The sequence below is a fragment of the Anopheles merus genome, chromosome 2R (assembly GCF_017562075.2).
Source record: "Anopheles merus strain MAF chromosome 2R, AmerM5.1, whole genome shotgun sequence".
Taxonomy (NCBI): domain Eukaryota; kingdom Metazoa; phylum Arthropoda; class Insecta; order Diptera; family Culicidae; genus Anopheles; species Anopheles merus.
This window is the reverse complement of record NC_054082.1, coordinates 49,681,948-49,696,600: the sequence shown is the minus strand read 5'-3', so window position 1 is coordinate 49,696,600 and position 14,653 is coordinate 49,681,948. Positions and strand designations below refer to the sequence as shown.

General features: G+C 49.0%; 1 protein-coding gene across 1 annotated transcript in view; it reads left to right on the top strand.

Annotated features, from left to right (window-relative positions):
* Positions 1–14,653, top strand: part of LOC121587901 (protein serrate) — a 102,952-nt gene that overhangs the window by 21,829 nt on the left and 66,470 nt on the right. Inside the window, exons 2-3 of the mRNA XM_041905217.1 lie at positions 1,219–1,336; positions 1,484–1,722. Of these exons, the coding sequence (XP_041761151.1) occupies positions 1,219–1,336; positions 1,484–1,722 (357 nt within the window). The remainder of the gene's footprint in view (positions 1–1,218; positions 1,337–1,483; positions 1,723–14,653) is intronic.

Here is a 14,653-nt window from a genome sequence, read left to right as displayed (position 1 = left end):
ACACGCAAAACCTTACCGCAAGCGACGGACCAACTGCTGTGGCGTACCGACATCGGGGCCATCATTTCGGACGGTTAAAATAATGGATAGAGCCGTAACGAGACGCTCCTTAACAAATGCGGTCCAATTGAGCGACAAACAACGGTCGAAATCATCGGTAATGAATGCGCAAAATGGTGCATCTTGTGCGCTATTTGCTCCCACAATGAAGTCATCACCGTGCTTCACCGAAACGTACCGAGTTGGTTTGGCCAACACAGTTCCGCTACCTTGACAGTTGAGCTGTCAGGGTGTGCTTCTGCCAACCTTTCCTTAAGCTGAAGCGTAAACACACTAATTATGGCGCCCGAGGACAGCGATGGGGGGGACTTTTTTCTGGCCGCTGCTCGACATGATCCATCCGGTCAGGTCGAGTGTGAGCTTCTATACTGGGCGTTCATTTTCCAATGATCGTAGCTTTCAGTTTCAAGGATCGATTTCAGCCGACCATGCCACCCCTTGCGGCCCGGAGGCTCGCCTGAGGAGAGTCGTAAAGTTGATTAAGCCTAATATTGGTAATTAATTTGCTAATTAATTGATGGTTTGCCGTAACATACATGCATGCATGGAAGAGTTTCAACGCAGGTTTTCGTTGCCAATTTCATCCGGAGAGGAGCGTGGTTTCGATGTCTTGGGCTCCAAAAATCGAGCCGGCTCCGTATTTATCGAACCGTGATCCATTACCGCTAGGATGGATGGAAAAGAAGGGAAACCATGCAGATACGGATCATTACGATCGTTCATTAATAATCACGATACATACACGCTACGCGTGTGCACGAGAGATCGCCATCGACTCTGAAATCACAGCGCGAGAAACGCGACGAGAGAAAATAAAGTTAATGTCATTTTTAAATGTCCCGTTGTGAGCGGGCAGCAGTGGGAAAAACGGTACCCAAATACACATATTCACACACATTCAAACAGCTGGCCATAAGGATGGAGGGAACCGTTCGCCCCTCGTTTGGCTTTCTTATTGAATGTTTTATTAGCGATCATTTAACGGTTTTACTATCGACACAATCTCATCCTTCGCAGTACACAATTCGGCCCACATTTTCCGGGCGTGCATACATTTATTGTTGCTGTAAACAAACACAGACACATACACATACACACATTTTGATTGCTCACATTTCACTAATGCTTTCGCTCTTTGTTCCGCTTCCTTCCCCGCAGGTATCGTCATCCGGCTTCTTTGAACTGCAAATACTGGAGATTTCAAACACCAACAGTCATCTACTGTCAGGATACTGCTGCGGTTTGCCACCGGAGAAACGACAGACCCAAACGACAGGTAACTCAACTCGTTCGTGGTTTTGCGGTTTCCACCGTGCTGCCCAAATGAGCGTGATTTATCTACCCGCCACCACTAACAATTGTTCTCTTTGCGATCTGCTTTATCTTTACACGCACACACACACACTCATTTACACACAAATAGGATGTCCGGCATGTGCGACAGCGTTCAGCTTGTGCCTGAAGGAGTACCAGGGAACGACCTCAAGCGTACAGCAGCAGCAGCAACTGAAACAGCCGGCCGTAGCCGTGGAACCGCAACCGTCCGGCCTTTACGGCTGTGCGTTCGGTAACGCCAGCACGCCGGTGCTGGGTGGGTCGAGCTTCGTCCTGACCGATCCGGAAGTCGGTGGCATCACATTACCCTTCACCTTTCGCTGGACGGTGAGTCATCTACTTTTTTTTCATGCCATCGCGATGTATACTGTCTTCGAATGTCGAACCAAAAAAGGGATCCACCACACATAGAGAGGGTTCGTCGCTTTCCCTACGTACTGCGTGCGTTGAAGTCATTTGTTTCGCATTGCTCGCGAAATGTTTCGAAGGTTTCGTTTTCGGTGGTGCTCGAATCTTTATTCTCCCGTTCACCTGTATGCTCGAGATCGATGTTTCTGATAATTACCTCTTTGCTTGTTATTATTTGGTCTCGCATCGCATGTCGGCGGAATGTAAATTTCGAACCGGTCGCTTCGTACAACAAGAACGCAAGCATTTAACCCACTATTCGAAGCTACATGCAATTGGCAGTATCGAAGTTTGATAATGGACTCGCATGAACGAACGCGCAATCCCGCGACTGAGTCAGATTAATCAGAGGAAAGAAGCGATAAGATGGTTTTAAGTATCGCAGACACTTCATTCGATGTAAATGTATGGCTTACATTTCTCTCCCTTTTATCGACTTTTTTTTACACACCGTGCTTTAGAAGTGTGTGTGTTTAATGCAAACGTGAAGGTTTTCCACTCGAAACGCAACCACAAAAGGCAGTCTGCGCATAGTTACACACAGGAGAACAGAACCTTTTCTCCCTCCATTTTAACTTCGACAAATTACAAATCCCACACTTCTCCACATCGTAATGGCTTGGCGTATCTCTCGTGCACACTCAAACGACCACCCATGCTTGTTTCACGTTTGCAAAAACCACTATTACGTTTCGATTCCCTTCGCCACTGTCTGGCGAGTCAAGTTACCGATCGACCGGCCAACCATGCAGATTTGCAGCGGCACGATCGCCGTCCCGACCAGTACCATTTATGAAACACTCAATAACGATAATGAAAATATCTTGCATACTTTGTCAACATTAATCATAATCGTTCGTCCTAGATGGGTCTCGCTTACACCGAGACACAGTAGTAGTGCAGTGTGAGCGTACACGGGTTTTCTCCTCTCCTCCAATAAGCCAAGCATCGCACAGCCCATGTACAGCATTGTTAATTTACCAGTTTAGCAGACATTTTTCTCGCACCCTCTGCACTGTGCGCGAAACCGTGCTCGTTTTAACCTTTTTCGGTGCGATTCTTCTGACTGCGGTGCAACCGAAACGATCGCAGTGCATTAAAATTGACTCGTTTCACCGCTGACTTGACGGACTTGGCGGTACGAACCGATCGCGATCGCGTCGCTGCCCGAGCACTCCCTGTAACTGTCTGGTTGCGAAGGATAGCTCACACACGAGCTCGCACACAAACCGCTGCAGCATAAATGTGCACACACACACACATGGTGTACAGTTCATGCATGCAACGGTATGCATCGGTGCACGGATTGGAAGTAGATTAAAGATCTGCCTATATTTTCCCGCCATTCGCAATCGAACCGTCTCAATCATCTCCCCAGTGCGCAGGAGATACCCAGCACCGAGCCATAAATTCTGCACTGTATCTGTGCCGTACTCACTGCTGCACAGCCTTCAAATCTGCCCCGTCCTGTCAAAGGGGAAGGTGAAGGGAGATAGTTTTTTTTCCCCCAGCCCAACAGACAGCCTTCTGCTCGAGTTAATCAGCATACTTCAGTGATCTCCACGCACACACACACACACAAATACGGTTACAATATCTGCAAAATAGCTGAGAAAAGAAGGGATGAACTGGGAAAAAAACAGATCCCAACTGTCTATCCAGATCGATCCGTGCTAGTTTATGCAGGATCACTTGCCAAACGCGGGCCAACGCGGAATTCAATTCAAATTTTTCATTTGCCCTTTTTCGGTGGCACTATTGCTTGATTTTGGATTGGAATTCGATTGAATTCAAATTAGATGGCTTGTACTTACGACACGTTAGCGGTGGACTCACCCAGACCGGACTACGATCGCGGACGGCATTGCGGGATCGTCCCGCTGGAGCAGCTCCTGTGTGGCGTTGCGATGAATATGGACCGTGATTGATGCTGCTGGCGAGGTTTCGTTGTGCAAGCAGAGCGTTTTGGTGTGTGCCTGTTTTTTCCAGCTCTCTTCTTCTTTATTCGGGCACAGCACACACTTACACACACAGGACACCTTCAGACGAACGAGTGAACTGACACCACAAAACGGGTCAATTTAAATTGAAGCGAAGAATTTTCTTCCGGCAGACGGAGATTTATGTTCCATTTTCATTCTGCCTAATGCAAACGCTAGCCATTTTCTACACAGAACTAAATAGTAACGCTGCTCCGCTCGAGTAAAGTGATCAGAAAATGTTACTCTGAATAATGCAACGAGGCTTCGATTAAAAACTGTTGCATGATTTGTATTTTCTATCCACATAACAAGGTTCGCATGGAGTAAAATAAAATGAAGTAAATCACGATGCTTTTACAGCTTCTCCCAAATGCAGTTGCATCAAGCGTTTCGCCAATGAAAACGCTCCGCTTCGCGTAACATTTCATGAAGCACGAAAACTGTAATCAGTTTTGCTCGATCAACTCGCCTTGGTTCGTCGTCATCGATGCTCATTATCATCGTCGTCATCATCATCATCATCATCGTTGGCGGTTCTGTTGTGTCCACTATCTATCCAAAACACGAACACGGCTTCATACCGTTCCGTTTGCCACCGGGAGGCAAAACATTGGTACACCGCGATCGCTTTTATTAATTTCTCCCGACACACTCGGCCGGACTGTTTGTTGGTCAGTTCGGTGGGGCGTAAAATTAAAACGAACACCATCCCCTCTTGCTTGCCATCGCTCGACAGCACTCTGCAACGAGCAACGAAAGGGCAAAATCCCAATCGACAGAAGGAGAGTGCGCGCGCACTTGGTTTGGTGCCATTCTGTGACCGATGACTCGAGCGACCAATGGGCAGCGACTCAAAGGCATCTCGCAGTCCTACTGAGTAGCAGGAAGATAGCGGCGAAAGAAAAACGTTGATCGACTGGCTAACTAATTTATCCGGCTCTCGTACTCCCGCTTTTTTCTTCCTGCTTACGCTCTCTAACCCTAGCCAGCTCGTCAAACCTGGAGCCCGGTTGGACCCCGTTCTCATCATGGGCACAAAATGGCATTAGCAAACAACAGAAGCACTAGCGGGAGGAAAGGGTAGTGCTTTGCACGGTCATCAGATGCAGCACCTACACCCGCTACACGCCTTGATAGCAGCGTCAGAAAGACGAGCAGACAACAACAAAAAAAGCTGCTCCTGCCCCGCGAAGGCATCGAGTATGGCGCATTTTGTGCAACTATATTTTATGCTTCAATTCGTTTCGCTTGTTTCATTTTTTTGTCCGTACACTCGCTGTTGTCTATGTTGCAACAAAAGCAGCATTGAATGTGCCGGACTGTTTGATATCTGAAGCCACCCTGCACCAGATGGGTTGGACTCATTTTTTCTCTCCAGTTTTAGTAACTGCTGCTGCTGCTGTTTTTGTGCTGACAAAAGTTGCATGATTTATGCGCGATCGGCTAAACGGCGGATAGGACTAAATTGAGCTTGTGCCCATTTAACGGAACAATAACGGCGCCCACAGCGTGCTAACCAAACGTTACGTTGGGTGCTGTAATTAGAAAGATAAAAAAACACACAATACAGCTTTCTTACACGTATCGACCCACAGTCGACCGTGCTTGGAAGCTATCGAAGCAACTATCATCATCCCCAGCAGCAGCCCCATTCCGGGGGAGGGACATAATTTTATTCTTTCCCTGGCGGCTGCATAGCATTCCCGGTGCAGCTCGGCACAAAATTACTAACGATAAACGACCGGCTAAATACTTCTCAACATTTTGCTGTACACTTCTGCCCTTAAGCGACACGAGCGATGCTAGAAAAAAAAAGTTCAATGCAGCGATGATCAGTATCTCCAGCATCGCGTCCCCAGCCTCTATGCCTTCCCATCGCGCGTCGAATCTAGATCGATCGATTGTGTTGAACCGTTGCCGGGGTGGAAGATTGTTTTTGTGCAAAATTTTCTATTATACCATCGTCGCGTCGACATCTCAATTTCCTCTTCACGTGCTGGCACAACAAAAGCAAATAATATACACAAACACACACAAAAAAAGCCAACTACCTTAGCTCGCTGCACTAGACCCTGTGCTGCAGTGTTTCCCGGTTGGTTAATTAAATGCTTGCTGCTAACGGAGCGACTCTAGTGTGGCGCTCGTCTGCCACAGCTCGACATTGAAAACATGTGCACGCGGGCACTCGTATACACACACACATAAAAATGGGTTGCCCATTTGCCTAGTTCCTCCACCAGGCGCTGCTTGATCGGAGATAGGTTTTGCGAACCAAACCACCCCAAACCCTGCTACCCCTGTTGCGAGCCCGTGTCCGCAAACAAGCCTCTGACAAGATATTTCTATTAAGCATATCCTTTCGATCGGCCGAAAGCGAAGCCGGAAAGTTGCGGGAATTTATTACCAGGGAAGTCGCGATACAGCAGTTTCGATAAGCATTTGCCACATCATTACCAGCAGAACGCAGCATCGCTCGGGAGGAAATAGCTTCTTTTTTTTTTGTTTCGCCTATCCCTTCAAGCATGTACCGTTTGCGGTTGCTCGTCTTTCGTGCCCTTCGGCAGTACGCAAGCTTCCGTTTTCGGCTGACTAATGAAGAGTGGCATCTTTTTCGAGTGCGTCATGCGTGGTTTGAGTTTTGAAACTCGTTTGTATACAAATGTATCCTCCCATTCCCGCTGCGATGCAGGATGCAATCATCGCTGATTCCGAGAGGGGGGATGGTTTTCGGCCCGTCATTCAATCGATAATGAGCGTCGATCAAACATTCATCAAAGCTCGAAAGGCAACGCGAGCTCGAAACTGTCCGGACAAGAGTTCACACATCACCCAGCGCACACAAATTACTGTCAGTGTGTAACAATTCAATTCGATTCCCTAATTTGGGCAATATCTCATGTAGTGCACCCCGGCCTACCCCGTCGGGACACCCCGAAACAGAACCGGCAAACAATAAAGAAACGATTCCGGCAAATGGATTTTAATAAGTGTTTTATATGGTTTTCCACTCCCGGGCGGGAAGATCGTCCGGGGCCTCCTTGTCCACCATCGCCACCATGCCACCGGGAACGTGCGCAAGCAAAATAAAGATGCACCACAATGCACCACCGATCGCGTGGAGGGTGTTTATTTTGGAGCGAATCGTTTTATTACCTGCCGTATTTGCCGTACTGGCAATCTCATTACCATATAATGGGTTGGAACAACTGCTCACCACTGCTTCCAGTGTATGTGTGTGTGTGTGTGTGGTGCTACAGTGGTTTCCCTTTCGGTGAGAAAATCGACTCGCTTTGGCAATAAATATTTATATACTTCCGCCAAGCACACACTTCTTGAACAGTCACAGTGCGTTCGGGGCTGTTGCTTTTCGGACCTGCTTCCTCCTCTGCAACAGCCTCAAACTGTGCAATTTGGAGTTTGACTTGCATTTTCGCCTTATCCTTTCGATCACCTGTGCCCAGACGGACGAAAATCGAAAGGGAATCGGTATGTCTATGTGCTTGGGTTTGATGGGGTTTTTTTTACAGATTAATTCAACACTCAAAAAAACCCGAGCAAACTTTAACAAGCAGGCTTCCTTCTGTTCTTGACAGTGTGGCCGGGGAATGTGGCGATTGATTTGCTGCCCATCGACTGTGTTGGACTGTGACCTGGGCACGGAAGAAGAGAGCACAAGATTGTGTATGTAAGTGTGTTTGTGTCGGGTTTTTGTTGTTGTTGCATCGCTGCTAATGCAGGAAAGAACCAAACACCAAACTCTCATGGCTGACCGCTGGTTGGGCGATGGTGTGGTGGTGATGGTGCTGAAAAATAAATCGACAAAAAGCCAAAAATTCTCATGCAGATAAAAGTGGCGTGTATCGCGAAAAACGCGAAAGCAGTGCGAAAGAGTGGACGCGAAAAGAGCTGCGTTCGGAATCGCCTTAGAAGAAAGAAACCAACAAGGGAGAGGTTAAAATGGTTAAAAAAGCGATGACGCACACATACACACACTGGCGAACGGGGCGAAAGAAGCGAAACATTTCGTCTCATTAAAATTCCTCACAACTGAAATATATCTCCGGACGCGCGGTTCCGAAATCATTCCCCTAAAATCGTTTTTCCACGCTATGCGCTCGAAAACCCGCTCTGGGCACATACGTAATGGTCACACACGTAAAGCGATGCTCGCTGCCATGTGGTACACGGATTGATTTGAGGTGCCGGTCGTGGGCTCCGGGGAGCACTTTCACGTCCCGTGCACTATCAATCCGACTGTCTCGGAGGTGTTTTGACGTGTTTCGTTGTGGTGTTTGAAGGAATGGGTTACCAAAAAATGACCTTAGAAGATGGTAATCGATTTCAGCAAAATGAAATGAAACGTTTATCGGGGATTGGGAGCAATTACCATTCCATGAACAATCACATTTGTGTGGAACAATCAGTTCAGTTTGATTTTTTATTCATTTTCCCAAACAAAGCAGAACAGCACCCAGAACCTTCTTCTCTTCTCCAAGCGATTCTAATAATGGGCGTGTAATTTACCTCCTAGTTTAAGCTTTCTCCGCGTTTAAACGATTCCGATATGAAATATGAAAGCGCATCCGCGCAGCGTTCGTCGCATCGGCCGCGGATAGTCTCACGAAAAACTCGTTGCACCGCGGTAACTGTCGTCGTGGTGCGCCTGGTTAGCGAAGCGGATAAAAAAACGGACCAAAACTCCTTCACGACCACGCGGCCGAAGCGAAGCGGGACTGGATTATTAGATCTATCAATGTTATTATCCAATATCTTCACTGCGCGAGCATCGACGCGAGGTCCGGCGTGATTTCCGCTGTTGTGCGATCTTCCCCCTTTCTCCGCCTGTTGCCTGTTCGACGCCGACATGAAAAAGGATCATTTCTTCCCAGATGACCAGGGCCCGAAACCACAGCACGGGAAGAGTAAATGTTATTACCATTTCATTGTATCGTCCATTATTTATGATTTTATAAATGGAACAAAAAGCAATTGAAAATGGCAGACGGAAGCGGGCGGGGAGCGGGCGCAACTCCCGTAAGATGAAGCAGAACAGAGAGGGGGGAAGCGATCCTGCGATCTTGTACAAACCGGCCTGAGCCCGGACTCTGCACTCGAACTCCATCGGCAGCAGCAGCAGGAGCAACATCGGCGGCAATAGGCATCGCGCGGCGTGGATAAATCATCCGATCGATGCGCAATGCGCATCGCAGCGGAAACGAAATCGATATTTTATAAATGTATGAAATAACCTTCGCCCAGGGTACACACTCGCCGGGGGCAGGCCGGGTGCCGTCGTCCTCGGGGAGATGCCCCCCCGCCGAGGGGCAACGTCTCCACGCACGATTTTCCCCGCTGGGGGTGTGTGCACACGTCGCTCTCACACAGCGCAAGTGAACCAACAAAACCCGGGACACAGATTTACACCCTCCGGATGACCGGGTTGAACACGCGGGGTCACCCCGGGAATGGCCTCTTGCAGAATGGCTGGATGGGGCGGGTTGTGTAGCGCGGGGGTCGCGTTTTTCGATCGTGTTGCAATCGGCCGCGGCTTTTGTGTGTTGGTTAACGATTCGTTTATTTTTTGCCACTTTTCAACGGCAAAACAATCCCGAAACGAAACGGTTATCAGATTGCTTGGCATTATCGATTTGCGGTGCGCGATACGAGCGCGTCGTTGTAGCCTATGCTGCGCGCGTGTGTGTGTGTGATGTGTTAACGTGGCGACACGTGAAAGGACGATATCGGTGTAAATTTATATCTCGCCATTGCTCCACACCACAAAAATCGCAAAAAAGACCCTGCCCGGTCGCAAACCAACGCGCGGACAAATATGTAACAGGAAACGCTCGGCTCTGTGCCGCCGTTTGCACGTACGGACAAACGATCCGGGGGACGGGGGGTTTCAGGACGTGGTCGATCGGAGCCCGGTCCGGGCAGCATAATTGTAATACACTCCAGTCCGCGTAGAGACTGTCCAAACCGATGCACACACCGATAGTAGCCGATCTGTTTTGTACTGCCAGACTACTCGACACGGGGACAGGTGGCTCGCGTCGCCAGCGCAAGCGCGCCGTCTGGTCGCCGCGCCAGCGAACGCTCGGCAAACTCGGCAAAAGCATAATTTTATCACATCGCACGGTGCAATGTTTAATTGCATTTCCTCGTACCTTCCGCGCGCGCGCAAGTGCGGAATGTGTGTGCAAAACCTGCACCGGCCCACCGGGAAGATACTCCTCATACACATAAATTAAAGATGAATCTCTAGATATTGTGAGTGTGTATGCGAGTTCGATTTCCTCCCTCCCCGTCATGACGGCGGTGATAGTGGACCCATTTTGAACGCATTCAACTACCCAGCCGTCAGACGATATCGCATTACACCACCGGGGATTGTGTGATGGCATTCGGTAGACGGAGTGGAAATGATAATGTGCGCTGTACTGGGACGGGACGGCGCTTGCGCGAAACTTCCGAATGCTGTCGAATGCTTCACATTGCCCGCGTAAATCGTTCCGAAGGGAATAGCGATGATTGAAAAACGAGCCGCTTCTTATCTTGCCTACTCTTATCTGTGTTCCAGAGTGAGGGAGAGAGAGAGAAATTGAAACCACAATCATGCTCGGGTCCAATAAATTACACTCACTGCAGCCGATTTCAATCGATCTACACACGCTTGGTGCATTGTCAGTCCGAACGATCGGGCGATAATTGAAGTTGGCTGTACGGGTGCAGGGAAAAGGTTACACGCAAGCCGAGTGAAAATCTTTCCCAATCCGGAAAAACTGCAGCACCTTTCCAATGCGGCCAGATGCAATTTCTTCGCAACCGCCGTCCGTTGCAGTACCGATTTTAATTGGAAACTTTTGACGGTTATGATTAAGTTAGCGATTGTTCGAAGTGACAGCTGTCAATCAGCGGTGGTTCTCGGAGCCGGGGGAGAGGTTGTTTTTTCCCTAAACATCGGCCAAACGCACCGACAAGAGAAATGGTACACACATAACATCTAAACATCTGAAGCGAACCTACGCGCTAGCGGCGGCGGCGGCAGCTTTGGTAGCGTTTGGTGGGCGTTGCACACTCGAGGGGGGATAGAGGTTTGCTTGTATTGTAGACGGAGGTTAAGAAACGCACCAAGAAAATTAAAGCACTCAATCCGAAACGCGCAGATCCGCCTGCAGGCTCGTATGAGAAGCGACCAATTATAGGGTTTTCAAAATCAATATCTCACACGTCAATCACGTCAACTCCACCCGCGGCTGCTGCTCAATTCCACCACGCAGGAGGAGGGTTACTCCACCGGGTGAGTGATGTTTATCAAAGGGAGAAGAGCAATGAAAAAAAAACAGTCAAACCGTCGCTTCGATTCATTCAAATGTTGGCCCGGTTTTGCGCACCGGGCGATGGGATTTTTAATTAAATCGAAACACACGTCCCGAAAGCGCTGCTTGTACGAATGTTGGCATGCCAACCGGAGCAGCAGGGCGGAAAGGTAGCAAAACCACCATCACACAATGGCAGCCAACCCTTCCAAACCCTCCCTGCACTCCACTCCTTGCCCGAGAGTCTGATCAGTGCTGTCTGATTTGTACTCGTTTGCGCTTTGCGTGTTCCATATTGATTCACAATCCAGCTCACCAAAAACCTTCCACCCGAAAGGATGCTGGATGCATGCTGGGGAGCGGTTGAGGAGGACTTGTGACGGCAGTAGCTTCTTGATGCCGATAGAGCGGCAAGCTTTGAAGGGTTCCACAGCTCTCTCTCTCTTTCTCTCTCTCACACAGCTCGGTACGGTGGAGGGCAGGGAAGAGGGCAGCAGAGATCTTTTCATCAAAGACAGACGACTACCGACGAAGACGCCGTCGACGTCGTCGTCGTCGGCTGATTGACTGACATGCGAACGGGAATGCTCAAGGAGCACAATGCACCGGAGAGCCTGTGCACAGGTGCTGCACACGCAGAGGGGACGCACGGCCTGCAAATCATCGAACACGGCTGGTTCAGCAAAATAAGCACAAAGTGAAAGATACAAAAGGGAGCCCCAAACAGGCCCACCGAGCAGAGCCTTGAGTGTGAGAAAGGTCCTGCCAGCTACCGGCACAAGCAGCACGAGAGTGAACACAATTTCCAAAGCTCCATTTGTGAAGTGCATTCAAACACACGTTTCCTCCAGCACCAAACCCACCCACTCAACCCCCCCGTGTCCTTGCCGTCCGCTAACTTCCCATTCTATCGCATACCGATTCCAATTCGTACGAACCAATCGAACGAACCGCACTCAATCGCTCAATAGTTTGTGGAACGAGGGGGAAAGCGGGTGGTAAGTGGGGTCAGGCAACCGCTCGGGAGTAAAATTTGGGAGAAACCGAATAAATTAACTTGATTCACTTAATTGGCTTCAATTTAATGCTCGCAGTGCCCGGTAGGCGGACGGCCGGGGCGACGCGATCTTTAACGCGATCGCGCCACAACAAGGAGGAACGGTGACGACGGCGAAGGACGACAACGAGAATGAAATGACACAAACAACAAAACTGCTACAAGCAAGCCTCTACGGGTAGCATTTCCTATCGAAACCGGCCACCTTCTTTCGATTTACCCTTTTGCGTTTTGTTGCCGTGCAAAACACGAAACACCAATACTAATCAATTTGAAATATTTCCTTCCCATACCCCTCCGCCAACCCTATCTCCACACGTGAAGCATTGCCAATGATCCTTGTGCTTTCCTTTATTGACTTCTCCGTTCTGCACTTCCCTTGCGCAATCCGCAAGTCCATATGGAAAAGTGTAGCCAAAATACCTAAACTCTTGCCGCATTACTTTTACTTCTTGCTGGGGTGGAATTTGCAGGAGTAAAATCAAAACAGCGAAGCGAATCAGATACCTCTTCTGCGCTTCTAATGATCGTTATTTTAATTATACTTTTCTCACCCTGTCCATAAGTTTTACGGTAGTGTGACCATCATCTATTAATAAGGCGGGTTCGTCTCTTTTCGCGCATTGAAGTCGTTCGTTACATTCACTAAATTAAATGATTATTCTTTGCAAAGTTCACTTGCTTCACTTCAAATTGTTAGTGTTGTTGTTGTAATGTTGTTTTGCAAAAGCTATCGCTCAACTATAGCTTTAACGCATCATGCTACTCATAATTTTGAATGTATGCGCTTTTAAACAAGTAAGCCGTCAAAATGACCTGCAATTCGATTTAACTGAATTAATCATCTAGGGCCGCTATTGCTGCCACAAAGCAAAGAACCTCAACATCACCCAAACTGACCATGAAGATGTTAACGAAAGCGCCCTTTAAACGAGTCGGCACAGGCAGAACGAGGAATGAGCAACCGCTAAACCGTGTTATTATATTTTATGGCATGTTTTTATAACCGTTCAGCTTTGCACTTCAGCAGGATTGTAAAACTCGGCTCTGCTCTGGTTTGTTTTGTTCCGTTTGTGTTTCACAAACAAAACAAAAAGCTACACATGCTCTGCGCGGTGTTTTCTGTTTTGCTACATTCCATTGTTTTAAGTTCTATTCCTTCTTGCCGCCGGCCAGCATCAGCACGTAACAGCCCTTCTGACTGGTTACGATTGCGAACGACTCGCCTGTTAACGAAGCATCCAAAACACAATACATCTGGCGATATTGGGATGCCGTAGTGTACCAAATGTTCGAAGCGCCCTGTGCAGTCGGCAATCGGTTTGCCGTTGCAGTTTCGACTGTGATTAAGAGGAGTTTTGTTCTGTACTTTTGTTGGTTTGTTTGTCGGAGTTTTCTGTTGATTTTTTGTTGCCGGTGAAAGAACGAGTCAACCACAAACACACCCGAGTTCGTGAGGGAGCACACATTCTACCGCGCAATTTCGTTCCTTGTGGCACGGTATGGTTCGAGAACGATTAACAGAAATTTATTTTCCCATCATGCGACGTGAAAAGTTATTTAGAGACGGCAAACCGAGACCCAAATACTCGCTCAAAAGTGCCGTTTTGGATTGAATCAGAGCGAAGGAGAAGGGTGGCAACAAGGGCTAAAAAATGATGCAAGGATAATGTGCAACCGCCACAAAAGAAGCACCGTTGCCCCGTTCTGCTGACGACTTTCTTTACATGCATGCTACTGACCCTTCGCCATTTCGCCCTCACCCCAGCCCACGGCCATGAACACAAGTCGTAGTCGGTTTGATGATGCGCCCACTTGCCAGCAATCGTGCGCAGTGGCAGCTACCCTATCAGCAAACAGCTCCGGCGTCGAGGGCAACCGTCACGAAGAACACGTCGTCGTCGCCGTCGTCGTCGTCGTCATCGTTCCAGGCGCGGCGTGGGCTACCTTTGAACCCGCACGGACTAGCTGCAACTGCACGCTGCTGTTCCCGCTCCTGCGCCCACGGCCCATCCTTCTTCCCATCTTTGCAGCCTCGCTGCCTAATCCTTGCCGATTCCCGGGAAGATGCTTCTTGGCACACAAAGAAAGCGTTAGTGCGCTGGCAAGTGTTTTGTTCTGATATAGGTGAGCGGGGGTGGAGGAGGGGCACACTCCACCCAGCGCAAGGGCCAATCGACGACGGCACGGATCGTGCATATTCATGAGCTAGCACGCGAAGGTGTTTAGAAGTAGCGCCGAAACGGCAAGATTTGCATTCCACCCGGGAGCCCGCGCGCGCGCGACCGTACATGTCAGGTAGATATCCTTCGCTGGTAGATCACTGACACTTTCCACCTCCAGCAGTGCCTGGGAAGGGAGTAGGGCATTTGGGTTGAACTTCTGCCACTGCCCTTAAAAGGAACCTGCGCGATCGCGAGTCGCTAGTACCCGTTATTTCCAACCCAGCAGCATCGGGGAAGTCAACGGCTATCAGCAAGCGACGAACGGTT